The 13,692-nt window shown below is 41.7% G+C and overlaps 2 protein-coding genes and 1 non-coding gene across 4 annotated transcripts; 2 read left to right on the plus strand and 1 right to left on the minus strand.

The window, feature by feature from the left end:
• Positions 1-401: 401 nt before the first annotated feature.
• Positions 402-3,341, plus strand: LOC135548646 (membrane-associated progesterone receptor component 1-like). The gene is made up of 3 exons (XM_064978457.1): positions 402-741; positions 1,607-1,762; positions 2,374-3,341. Exons 1-3 carry the CDS (start codon positions 447-449, stop codon positions 2,466-2,468), a joined length of 546 nt encoding a protein of 181 aa, XP_064834529.1. The 5' UTR covers positions 402-446; the 3' UTR covers positions 2,469-3,341.
• A 2,318-nt stretch (positions 3,342-5,659) lies between these two features.
• On the plus strand, positions 5,660-7,485 carry LOC135548648 (cytochrome c oxidase subunit 7B, mitochondrial). Of its 2 annotated transcripts, XM_064978459.1 has the most exons (3): positions 6,010-6,117; positions 6,864-6,979; positions 7,230-7,485. In XM_064978459.1, the coding sequence occupies exons 1-3, from the start codon at positions 6,081-6,083 to the stop codon at positions 7,311-7,313; spliced, it is 237 nt and encodes a 78-aa protein (XP_064834531.1). In that variant the 5' UTR covers positions 6,010-6,080; the 3' UTR covers positions 7,314-7,485. The 2 variants fall into 2 exon arrangements, 1 of the variants encoding a protein (XP_064834531.1); XR_010456864.1 differs by lacking the exon at positions 7,230-7,485 and having other exon boundaries at positions 5,660-6,117; positions 6,861-6,979.
• On the minus strand, positions 5,684-5,794 carry trnal-caa (transfer RNA leucine (anticodon CAA)). The gene is made up of 2 exons: positions 5,757-5,794; positions 5,684-5,729 (listed from the first exon to the last, which is right to left on the minus strand). It is a non-coding gene; the product is annotated as a tRNA-Leu (tRNA).
• Positions 7,486-13,692: the final 6,207 nt, after the last annotated feature.

Genomic DNA, 13,692 nt, shown 5'->3' on the forward strand with positions numbered 1-13,692 from the left:
AACGGCAATATTTTTTTGTAATGGCAAAAACGGTGTATAAATGCAAGAATGCCCCCGAACACCGATATTATCTATCGTGTGACAACTCCTCCCAAGGGCTGTGTCCTGACGGGAATCAGAACATCCATTGTCGCAACGTTCGATGTGCAATGAGTTTCTGCTATTAGTAGGCCTACATAAAAACATTCTGCTTATTTGTCCATATGGTACATAGTTAATGAGATCATGGTTTGTGTTGGGACTCGTGAGTTGTCACACGATAATTCCCGGGTTCTCAGGTATTATTTCTTAAGTAATACATTTCTCAAAACTACAGTTCCAACACGAAGCCCATTGGTTAAAACTGCATAACAGTGTATTTTTGGTCTCTGTGATTGGTGCATTGATCCCACCCTCGAAAAGCCTCATGTCCCAGTACAGTCCCAACCAAGCATAGAGAAACAAACATGGCTGATACAGAGGGAGCCGAGGAAATTTATCCAGGAATTTTGCAAGAAATCTTTACTTCCCCGTTGAATTTGAGTCTGCTTGGCCTCTGTATATTTCTTTTGTACAAAATCTTCCGCGGAGACAAACCTGCAGATATGGGCGAGGTCGAGGAACCTCTGCCTAAACTCAAGAAAAGGGATTTCACGTTAACTGAGCTGCAACCGTACGATGGGCTGCAAAATCCAAGAATTCTCATGGCTGTCAATTTTAAGGTGTTCGATGTAACCAGAGGAAAGAAATTCTACGGGCCAGGTAAAATACGTTTGTTTTCATGTGCTGTCCGTCGAACAAGGACTTGGCTATTTCCGCCGAGAATAATGGTTGGCGCAACTGTAGCCAAGTGGCTTGCTGGTCTTTCGATTGTATAACTAAATTTGTTATTTATATGTATGTGTGTATATTACAAAGTTGTTAAATTGTAACTGCGACCTTTCTAAAACGCCACTCCCCCTCTCTCTTATTCATGAATCATTTGCCCAGGTTTGAATTTCACAACACGCGAGCTGCTAGTGACGTGGTCAGTCTAGTTGGCATGTAACCTCTCACCGAGTTGATTGATCTTGCATTGTCACGCAACCCCTCCTGAGGAACGCCCTCTCTGAAAATATGTATAAATTGCAGTATTTTCAGTCTATTATAGTCTATATCCCTTATTGCTGCTCCTCGTTTATGATGTTGTGTTTCAGTTGCCTTCATTCCATTTAAAAATAAATAGTTTGACACAGGTGAATGCCTTGCACAAAGGTTTAAAATGAAATTCAGCCAGACCATATGGTTGCACAACGTTAGGCTTGTTGAGGCCTATTAGAGAGCAATGCTAGTTCTCATGTCACAGATTCAGACTGTCCCTTCTGTCAGCATCAACATCTATAAAAAATGGGTTACTGTTGGGGCTATCTCTGAAGCTGTCATAGAATACAGTCAGCTATGTCTGTTGGAGAGCTTGTGGAATTTAATTTACACTATAAAACTGCATAATTTCAGAAAATGGTAGTCATCGGCCAATGTATACACACTGATAGTTTATTAGAACCTGTCTATTCACAATCACATTTTAGTTCAGAAAATACTTGGCTGAATTTCAAATCAAACTTTATGTCTGTGTGATGGTTTCCAGAGGGTCCCTATGGAGTGTTTGCTGGTAAAGATGCCTCCAGGGGCCTGGCCACATTTTGTCTGGAGAAGGAGGCCCTGAAAGACACCCACGACGACCTCTCGGACCTCAACGCCATGCAGCAAGAGAGCCTCAACGAATGGGAGACCCAGTTCACTCGTGAGTTTATGCAGGAGTTGATAGAAGTTGCTACAAAACACTGGTTTAAATTCTGATACTGTATTTTCTACTTCTACCTCAAGCGGAATGAACCTCTTGCAGTGAACATCACACACACCACTCAACGGTCTTTAAAAACAAAATGTTTTTATTTAACTAGTTAAGAACAAATTCTTATTTACAATGATGGCCCAGTGCAAGTTCTTCATGCCCCCGAACAGTTTTGATGGCTTAGAATGATTGGTGTTTAAAATCCATTTCTGTATTGTGCCTCAGGGCATAGCTAGTGTTTGTGTGATCCAGTCTTTTTGTACTTTAGTCAACTTCTCTGTGTTCCTCAGTTGAATGGCTTGGCAACGACAGAAGAGTTAGTGCCATGCCAGGGCATAATGTAATAGTACTTTGCATCAAAATTAATCTTTTTCATACACTTTCATCTACATTCCATTGAGTAGTGCTGTGAATTTAAAACCACACATGGGAGTCTTTCTGGGCCAAGGCTGATCTCCACCCAGTGATTACCATGTCCTTGATAATGGCTCTGATGTTGTGTCTGGCGAAGGTCTCTGAGGGACTCGATGTAATTTTCTTCTTCTTCCTGTCTTTCACAGAAAAGTATGACTACGTCGGCAAACTTCTGAAAGCTGGAGAAGAACCGACCGAGTACACAGATGACGAGGAGGTCAAGGACAAAAAGAAGGACTAGAACTCATGTACACAAGGGAAATTCAGATGCCTTAATTTTTTCAGGATAATGTGATGGATATTGCCTTGTGTTGCTGCATTTGAACGCAATGCTTTCTCCTGTATGGTTTTTGTATTATCACATTTTCATGGACCATCACCTCTTATGCTAATTTCAAATGCTACAGACTTTAATTTACCAAAATCTATTGGATTTTTGGTTAAGGTTTGAATAATTCTTGAATTCTGTGGTGTCTTTGTAAAGTTATATAGGTACTATTAGTTGTCATGTAGATGCTGATGGAAGATCTATTACTGTAGCTTGAGATGAACGTATTTCATTTTTGTAATCATGAGATGACCACAGATTTTCAACACAAGCAGATAACATTCCATCAGAAATATTTTGTTTGTTTTTTGGCTCTGGTGTTAGAGTATCTATAAAAAAAATTCTGAGTTATCTATCACTAAGCATAGCTAAATATCACATACTCGGTCTGACTGAACTGCAGTTAGTTTCTCATATGCGTTAGAGAAGATTGTGCTTGATATACTCACTCTAGCATTCACTTTCAGCATAACTTTGTAATAATAACACAATTGGTCTGATAATTCCACACACTGCTAGTGTAGGGCTTGCACTGGATGAAGTATGTTTTAGGATGTTCATACTGTAGCACAAAATATAAAAAATGTTGAGTGAACTAAGGTGCTTCCTGTACCAATTATGTATGCCATGGCAAATACTCCCTGGAATTGGCCAGAATCTGGATTCAAATACTGGTAAACACAGGAAACACTCTACAAAATACATTACAAAGGAATGTCCTAGTTTGTGTGATCATGACCCTGATATTTTGATATGATAAATAAATCTACCCAAATGTTTAATCAACCTGTGTATGGTGTTTGTCAGTGTTTTTTGTTGATGTGTGTTTATGAATGTTGGGCCTGAGCATGATATATTCAGGACACACTAGTGACAAAGCTCTGGATTGATGATGGGCATGATTGTGTGCATGGAGCCCACCTGAAATAATAGGTGTTTTTTTAGTCTATAATTCTGAACAGTATTTACTCAGTGGTGGAGAAAGTATTTTCCAATTGTCATACTTGAGTAAAAGTGAAGATACCTTTAATAGAAAATTACTAAAGTAAAAGTGAATATCATCTAGTAAAATACTACTTGAGTAAAAGTCGAAAAGTGTTTGGTTTTAAATATATTTACAGTGCATTCGGAACGTATTCAGACCCCTTGACTTTTTCCACATTTTGTTACATTACAACCTTGTTCTGAAATTGATCATCACCGGAAACAACGTCGCCTATGGGCACAAAACCACCGTTGCTGGACCAGACAGGACTGGCAAAAAGTGCTCTTCACTGACGAGTCACGGTTTTGTCTCACCAGGGTTGATGGTCGGATTCGCGTTTATCGTCGAACGAATGAGCATTACACTGAGGCCTGTATTCTGGAGATGGATCGATTTGGAGGCAGGGGGTCCGTCATGGTCTGGGGCAGTGTGTCACAGCATCATCGGACTGAGCTTGTCGTTATTGCAGGCAATCTTAACGTTGTGCGTTACAGGGAAGACATCCTTCACCCTCATGTGGTATCCTTCCTGCAGGCTCATCCTGACATGACCCTCCAGCATGACAATACCACCAGCCATACTGCTCATTCTGTGTGTGATTTCCTGCAAGACAGGAATGTCAGTGTTCTGCCATGGCCAGCGAAGAGCCCGGGTCTCAATCCCATTGAGCACGTCTGGGACCTGTTGAATCGGAGGGTGCGGGCTAGGGCCATTTCCCCCAGAAATGTCTGGGAACTTGGTGGAAGACTGGGGTAACATCTCACAGCAAGAACTGACAAATCTGGTGCAGTCCATGATGAGGAGGTGAAGTACTTAATGCAGCTGGTGGCCACACCAGATACGGACTGTTCCTTTGATTTTGACTACCCCTTTGTTCAGGGACACATTATTCCATTTCTGTTAGTCACATGTCTGTGGAACTTGTTCATTTTATGTCTCAATTGTTTAATCTTATGTTCATACAAATATTTACACATGTTAAGTTTGCTGAAAATAAATTCAGTTGACAGTGAGAGGACGTTTATTTTTTGCTGAGTTAAGTAACTCATATACCCAATCCTAAATTTTCTTGGCAATAACAGATCCTCAACGTTTAGTGCTTGAGTTTGAGTGCCTTATACTATTTAGCATTGATACACACCACCACCACCAAACTTCCATCATGAAGAACTTTAGCAGTCAACCTCTCCAACTTTACTCTCCAAATCCCTAGCCACCGCGGTTAGAATCACCACCGTGACTCCACCATGATTCTTAAATTTCACCATCACCTTGAACTCCACTTCTCTCAGTAAAACACTGCGACCCCAACCTCCATCATCACTGCTCTCCTCTGACAAGACCTGCAAAGGCTCCTCATGCTTACTTTTCTTAACCTTTACACTTACTGTACCTCCACCTTTTTCCACTCCACCACTACATCCCATCTTCCTAAACTCCTAACCTCCCTACCATTCCTTCCATCTCTGCTCCAGTCACAGCCCAGTGTTGCTCAACCACCTCCACCAGATTTCCTCTCCGTTTCATTTATCTTTGTTCAAATCAATTAACTTTGCTATATTGAATAATTGTTGTTTATCTATCCTAATTTACCAAACGTGGACAGCTCAAATCAAGTTGTCACCTCAAGGATGATCAATGGAAACAGGATGCACCTGAGCTCAATTTCAAGTCTCATAGTAAAAGGTCTGAATACTTATGTAAATATTTTTAATACATTTGCAACAAAAAAAACTGTTTTCACTTTGTCATTATGGGTTATTGTGTGTAGATTGATGATTATGTATTTATTTAATTAATTATAGAATACGGCTGAAAAGTAACAAAATGTGGGAAAAGTCATGGGATCTGAATACTTTCGAATGGACTATAAGTATCATTGGGTGTCAAGAAAAATGTTTTGAGTAAAAGGTACATCACTTTCTTCAGGATTGTAGTGAAGTGAAAGTAAAAGTTGTCAAAAATATAAATAGTAAAGTACAGATTCCCCAAAAAGCTGCTTAAGTAGTACTTTAAAGTATTTTTACGTAAGTATTTTAAACCACTGTATTTACTCATCACAATGTCCGAGTTCTCTGCAGTGTGTAAAACATTTTATCACGTAATTACAGGACCTGTATGATATAAAATGTGACAAAACGTATGTCAGAAGTGGGATTTGAACCCACGCCTCCATTCGGAGACCAGAATTCCCGTTCATACGGAAGGAGCTGATCCTTGAGTCTGGCGCCTTAGACCACTCGGCCATCCTGACACTGATGTATAAACTGGGAAAATAATGGTATTTCAAAATTAGAGCCAGCAATCATTTAAGTAAATTATTATTATAGATGGTTGAGTGTTTATTTACAACATAGTGCATTACGCACCAACAGTAAAACATACAGTAAGACATACAAAAAAAAAAAAAACGCTCATGTCAGTCAGCGTCAGTTATGCGCATGAGCGTAGAGTGCTTTTTATATAGTTTCCGGTATTTGTCGCCAACGTTCTTCCATTTTGTTCTTCAAGGGTATCTACAAACCTCAAGTCGAGCCAACATGTTTCGGTTTGTTAAAGCAGCGCTGAACGTCTCCGGTAAGACATCGTTATAGAAATTATAATATATAATATAATAATATTATATATAAATTATAATTAATTAGTTATAGAAATCTGATCCCTTCATCTTGTGTTCGTTTGAACATTTCTGTAAACGAGCAATTATTGTGTGACTGTGCTAACAGTAGCTGTCTGAAGCTAGCCTACCTAACGTTACCAAGTCTTTAGCGCTTGTAATTTTGACTGCGTGAATGTAGCAGCCAAGCTAGCGCTACTAGTTGGCATGCTGTTCACTTAAATGTTTTTACAAAAACTTTACCTTGATTTGTCATGTCTGTTTTTATTCTGTAACTTTGTCATTGTTAGCTTAACTTGCAGGCAGTGAGGGGAACAATCAGACGGTCATTTCCAATGTCAACTTCCCTCCTAGCTAGTTAGCTAGACTCTCGTTACCTCATCCCCAAAGCCAGGCGTTAGGTTGGGTATTGCACCAGTTTAGCATACAAATACATACGTGAAAGTCCGATACTACAGATCCAACATGACAATGTAATAGTCAGTGGAGAAGTCACATTGACATTCCATCTCGCGACTCTTTGGATACGATAAGTCCTGTGTGCTAACACATTTGCGTTCCATGACCCTGTTAATTGTTTTACGTCTGTGTTAAACAGTATAACCAAGGGCTCATAACCTCCTCAACAATGATAATCACTCACTGTGTGGATGTTGTTCCCTGCGCAAACAATGCAGCTATATTTTGTTTTATATATTCAAAGCAGGACAAGGTGCCCGTCAAGTGAGGCTCAGTTCGACGCACTCCCCCGAATTCCATGCCAAGTATGGCACCGGACTGATGATCGGAGGATTCGCGTTTTGTGTGTCTGTCTGGGGATTTGTACGTTTTAATCTCTTTGTGCACATTCCTTGTATAACACCTTGTGGTATAGAACAATGTATACATTTGTATAGTCTTGTGTGTATTATTCCTTCCCCTATGCATCAACATCAAATGTATTTATAAAGCCCATTTTACATCAGCAGTTGTCACAAAGTGCTTATACAGAAATCCTCACTTGGAGTATTCATTCACTTGCTATGTACGCACATCAGTTGTGTTTTGTGATTCTCAGTCTCCTCGTTTTCAGGTACTGACACAAACCGGCATCACATGGAATCTGTCTCCAGTCGGCAAGGTCCAGCCTAAACCATGGAGGGAGGTAGAAGAATAATGGACTGAGGCTGCTCCCTTTTCCTCTGTGGAGATAGACCACAGTCAACCACACAACCCTTAACCCAGATATCCCTATAAACATTCTGGTTGTACAGATGGAAACCCACATTTTCAGCTTGTTACTGCGCTGGCATTACCTATATATACATTAAATTTAAACTGAAAACGTTGACTGATTATTTTACTTAAGCACACTGTCCCCTTTCATGTACCTTTTCACATGGAAGGGTCTACACTTGTCAAATGGAATCAGGAAAGTAAGAGTCATGAACTTTGTGGACAATATCTGCTCAATGTTTAGACTATCTGAAAATACTTTCACATGTTATTTGTCAATGTTCGGTGTATTTACGGATGTCATTCTACGTGATTCTGAGGTTCAGGCTTGGATGCAAGTCCTGTCACGACTGACTTTTTCCCCACCCCCCTTTCTCCCCAATTTTGTGGTATCCAATTGGTAGTTAGTCTTGTCCCATCGCTTCAACTCCCGTAAGGACTCGGGAGATGCGAAGGTCGAGAGCCCTGCGTCCGCCGAAGCACAGCCACACTGCTTCTTGACACATCTTAACCCGGAAACCAGCCGCACCAATGTGTCGGAGGAAACATTTCTGCCGTAATTGCCTGACCAATATGTAACTGAGGGTACTGTTGCTCGGTAAATGTTTTCACCCCATGTCTGATACAGGTACAGCCAGGCAATCCTCACTTATCAGAATCACCTTTATTCACAAAGTACATTTACTTACACACACACACACACAGAATTATTAGGTAATATGGTGCTGCTAGTGACATTTTAGAGACCATGCAGACTGCATTAACTTAAGTGATAATGCCCGAGAAGCCGGTGTTTGGAGGATATTGGCACACGCACCAGCTTTGCGGGCATTATCACTTTTCTACAACGGGTTAGCAACATATTTAAATAATGATTGACATTTTCATTAACGCTTTGATGAATTTAATCCTTCCACAAGATTGTCCCAAAACAAATCTAGGGTTGCTACCCAACGCGGCTGGTCGCTCATTTTATTAATTCGGTGGCCAGAGTAGTTCGGTCTTTGTTCTGTATCTATGGATGCGACCCTGGTCGTTTTAAATGTTCGATTGTACAGTTAATTATCATAGCAAAAACTATGGTGAAAATTGTGTGTGTATGGGCATGCATTGGTGGCCAGAGTGCATGGGCTGCCTCCATCGTGGTACTGCACGACTCCAGGGCATGGAGGCATGCAGGAAAGATTTTTGCTGAACCTCTGGCAGGCGGTTCAGGTCAATCATGACCAAAACCAACCACCTGAACAGTCTCCGTGCTGTGGCCCTCAAACAGCAATGTGGCACAGACTATAGGACTATGCATTCTTTTGCACATCAAGCCATCTCTGAACTGTACACAATAACTGCACTTGCACTCTGTTCATCTTTCTGCATTTAGATTTATTTATTCTGATACTGAATTTCTACATCCACTGTAGGCTATATCAACTGTATAGCCACTGCTCAATCTAGTATAGCTCTATGCTCACTACATAACTGTATAAAATGTGCAGTATGTGAACTTTGTTTATACAACGGGTGGGTCTAATCCTCAATGCTAATTGGTTAAAAAACGCATTCCAGCCGGTGTCTATTCCACAAATTACCACCTGCTAAATCTGACGGTAAAATGCCTATTTACTCTGTTCTATCCGATTGCGCAATCCACTGTCAACCCGGGCAGGAAAGTTAACTTGATCTCCACTATAAAAAGTATCTAGACATTCTCACATTTCGTGTAGACTAACATTTAGATTTCAACAACTGTCTCTCTGACATCTGCAACATTGTTTAAATATTCAAATTCAATCTCCAACTGTCCCACAGGTCATGTGGTTTGGTAAGAAGAATGCCGCTCTCCCCACAGGTGTGATTACTACCTCTGAAGGTTTAGAGCTTGAGGTAGTCACCTCATACAAGTACTTGGGGGTATGGCTAGACGGTACACTGTCCTTCTCTCGGCACATATCAAAGCTGCAGGCTAAGGTTAAATCTAGACTTGGTTTCCTCTCAACACTCTTCTTTCACCCTAGCTGCCAAACTAACCCTGATTCGGATGACCAGCATACCCATGCTAGATTACGACAACGTAATTTATAGGTCGGCAGGTAAGGGTGCTCTCGAGCAGTGAGATGTTCTTTTCCATTCGGCCATCAAATTTGCCACCAATGCTCCTTATAGAACACATCACTGCACTCTATACTACTCTGTAAACTGGCCATCTCTGTAGACCTGTTGCAAGACCCACTGCTTGATGCTTATTTATAAAACCCTCTTAGGCCTCACCCCCCCCCCTGGGATATCTACTGCAGCCCTCATCCTCCACATACTACACCTGTTTTGCCAGTCACATTCTGTTAAATGTCCCGAAAGCACAAAGATCCCTGGGTCGCTCGTCTTTTCAGTTCGCTGCAGCTTGCGACTCAAACTGGACAGTTTTATCTCAATCCCTTCATTCAAAGACTCAATCATGGACACTTCCTGACAGTTGTGGCTGATTTGTTTGTCTCTACCTTCTTGCCCTTTGTGCTGTTGTCTCTCCAAAGTAATGTTTGTACCAGGTTTTGGGCTGCTACCATGTGCTGTTGCCATGTGTTGCTGCAATGTTGTATTGGTGGGAGATAACTGGGTTTTGGCCTCATTTAAAATGCTCTTCAAGTTAAAATAGGATTTATTTTATGTGATGCCTATGGAGTTGACAATGGTATTCCTCAAGGCAGTGCTATTAGTATTGGGGCTTCCCTATACAGTGGCTTGCAAAATAATTCACACCCCTTGGTATTCTTCCTATTTAGTTGCCTTACAACCAGGAATTAAAATAGATTTCTGGGGGGGCTTGTATCATTTGATTTACACATTATGCCTACCGCTTTGTTGACGCAAAATGTTTTTTATTGTGAAACGAACAAGAAATGTGACAACATTAAAAACAGAACTTGGGCGTGCATCAATACTACTACCCCCCCCACACACACACACACACACGCACAGTTAGCTCTGGGCTTTGACTAGCCATTCCAAGACACTTTAATGTTTCCCCTTAATCCACTCGAGTGCTGCTTTAGCAGTATGCTTAGGGAGGTGCTGGAAGGTGAATCTCCTTCCCAGTCTCAAATCTCTGGAAGACTGAAACAGGTCAGATGAACTGTCAGTATACCCATTTGAACTGTTGGCGATAATAGTTGCCCTCCAGTAGGTGAGGATGTACAACCTGTTAGAATTATAGTATGTTCAGATTATCGGTCTGTGTAGAATAGTTATCTGGTAAATCTAATAGGAGTGACCTGCTATTGGAGGTATTAATGTTATCAAGAATTGAGAGAATGGGTGTATTAGTGAGATTCTGCCGGGTCCCAGATCATTCGGGTGTAGAGGGGAATTAAATTGTAGACCAATTAGCCAAAAGAGCTTTGAAACTAGATGTAATTGATATTAGTGTTCCACTGGGTAGAGGTAAGATCAAGGCCATTGTGTGGCAGAAGAGATGGGGACTCTGAGCACAAGGGCTGGCATGTAAACTCAACAAAAAAAGAAACATCCTCTCACTGTCAACTGCATTTATTTTCAGCAAACGTAAAATGTGTAAGTATTTGTATGAACATAAGATTCAACAACAGAAAAACTGAACAAGTTCCACAGACATGTGACTAACAGAATAGGAATAATGTGTCCCTGAACAAAGGGGGGTCAAAATCACAAGTAACAGTCAGCATCTGGTGTGGCCACCAGCTGTAGTAAGTACTGCAGTGCATCTCCTCATGGACTGCACCAGATTTGCACCAGATTTCTTGCTGTGAGATGTTACCCCACTCTTCCACCAAGGCACCTGCAAGTTCCCAGACATTTCTGGGGGGAATGGTCCTAGCCCTCACCCTCTGATTCAACAGGTCCCAGATGTGCTCAATGGGATTGAGATCCGGGCTCTTTGCTGGCCATGGCAGAACACTGACATTCCTGTCTTGCGGGAAATCACGGGCCATATGGCTGGTGGCATTGTCATGCTGGAGGGTCATGTTAGGATGAGCCTGCAGGAAAGGTACCACATGAGGGAGGAGGATGTCTTCCCTGTAACGCGCAGCGTTGAGATTGCCTGTAATGACAACAAGCTCAGTCCGATGATGCTCTGACCCTCCACCTCCAAATCGATCCCGCTCCAGAGTACAGGCCTCGGTGAGGCGCTTATTCCTTCGACGATAGAAGCGAATCCGACCCTCACTCCTGGTGAGACAAAACCGCGACTCGTCAGTGAAGAGTACTTTTGCCAGTCCTGTCTTGGTCCCGCGACGGTGGGTTTGTGTCCATAGGTGACCTTGTTGCCATTGTTGTCTGGTGAGGATCTGCCTTACAATAGGCCTACAACCCCTCAGTCCAGTCTCTCTCAGCCTATTGCGGACAGTCTGAGCACTGATGGACGGATTGTGCATTCCTTGTGTAACTCGGGCAGTTGTTGCCATCCTGTACCTGTCCGGCAGGTGTGATGTTCGGATGTACCTGTGCTGTGCAGGTGTTGTTACACATGCTCTGCCACTGCGAGGACAATCAGCTATCCGTCCTGTCTCCCTGTAGCGCTATCTTAGGCGTCTCACAGTACAGACATTGCAATTTATTGCCCTGGCTACATCTCCAGTCCTCATGCCTCCTTGCAGCATGCCTAAGGCACGTTCACACAGAGGAGCAGGGACCCTGGGCATCTTTCTTTTGGTGTTTTTCAGAGTCAGTAGAAAGGCCTCTTTAGTGTCTTAAGTCTTCATAACTGTGACCTTAATTGTCTACCATCTGAAAGCTGTTAGTGTCTTAACGACCATTCCACAGGTGCATGTTCATTAATTGTTTATGGTTCATTGAACAAGCATGGGGAATGGTGTTTAAACCCTGTACAATGAAGATCCGTGAAGTTATTTAGATTTTTACGATTTATCTTTGAAAGACAGGGTCCTGAAAAAGGGATGTTTCTTTTTTTGCTGAGTTTATATGCCCTCCAAAGAAAGGTCGGTGGACCAAGATTCAAAGGTCAGATTAGGAAGGAATAGGTGATGTTTGCCCGATTGCGGACATTGAACTCCTCATTACATCTGGTTGGCAAGCATGTGACTGGTTTGTGTATGGTCGATGAAACGGTGGAGCATGTGCTGTTTTATTGTTGAAGAGAGGGAAAGATTGAAGTGTAGGGTCATTGAGATTGGACGGGTTTGGAGGGAATTTGGGGGAGGGTGTATTAGAAGTTAGTAGGGCTGTTTTTTTTTATTTTCTCAGAAGTACTGAGTTAGGTAGGAGGGTTTAGAAATGTTGTAAATAGTGATTGACCACACACTCTTGCACAGTAGGTGGCGGCATGCACCTTTAACGTTGGTTTGCGGCCAGACATTATATCATAGAAGTAGTGTCTGACTTTATTAGCTATTATAAGTAAAAAAGCCATGGGGCTACTTTCAGCTAAGAGTAAGTACTAACAAAGAAACAAGAAGCAGACCCCTTAACAGTAAAATGAAACTAACGTCAGCTTGTGATGACTTGTGACTTAGAAAGTTAGCACTTACCTAGTAGATAGTTTCCTTCAGCGGATGTTCCCATGTTCTGTTTGAGATGCATCTTTGTTCAAGACGGCTGTCAATCGAAAAACTAGAGCCAAGTCTTTGCAATCGCAAAACATCTTACATCAACCCACTGATGCGCGTGTCCGTATTGGCAGATGTAGCAAATGCACGCGCCCACAGAACTGTTTTTAAGGGTGAGAGAGACATCTGCACGAGCTTAGCCATTAAAGAGACGCGCGTGCAATTATTGAACTGGGAAAATCTTTAGGCTGTGAGGAATTTCACAACATGACGTCACAACCAGGACGATTGGGAAAGATTTTACATGACACCCTGTGCTGCGTTAGTACATTTTGGAACGGAACCGGTGCTCTATAGAACGACCAGATAGGGAACGCTGTTAGCATGGGCGCTACCATTTAATCACGTCACTCGTTGCTTCAAGCCACACCAACCAAACCGGAGGAAACGTATCTCAAAGTCTGTTCTAGAACCTCAGTTGTCTGGAAAGCGCCACTTCGAGCAGAATGCCTTATTTCAATGGGATGTTGTTGTAAGTCCCACATGTCATATCTTTCTGGAATGGCATTTTAATAAATATTAATTGGAAAAATGTCTGGTCTCTTTCTCAGAAGTTTCTTTGAACTAATACGATTAAATAACTTTCATATAAATTAATCCACAAGTGCTACCCCACTAAACATTATCTTAAAACGTTTGAAAAATATATTATTTCTTGTACATTCTGTAAAGAACATCCGCAGGCTGTTTTACATTTATTTTTGTATTTCTCTTATATAAGTAGTG

The sequence above is a fragment of the Oncorhynchus masou genome, chromosome 11, assembly GCF_036934945.1.
Source record: "Oncorhynchus masou masou isolate Uvic2021 chromosome 11, UVic_Omas_1.1, whole genome shotgun sequence".
Taxonomy (NCBI): domain Eukaryota; kingdom Metazoa; phylum Chordata; class Actinopteri; order Salmoniformes; family Salmonidae; genus Oncorhynchus; species Oncorhynchus masou.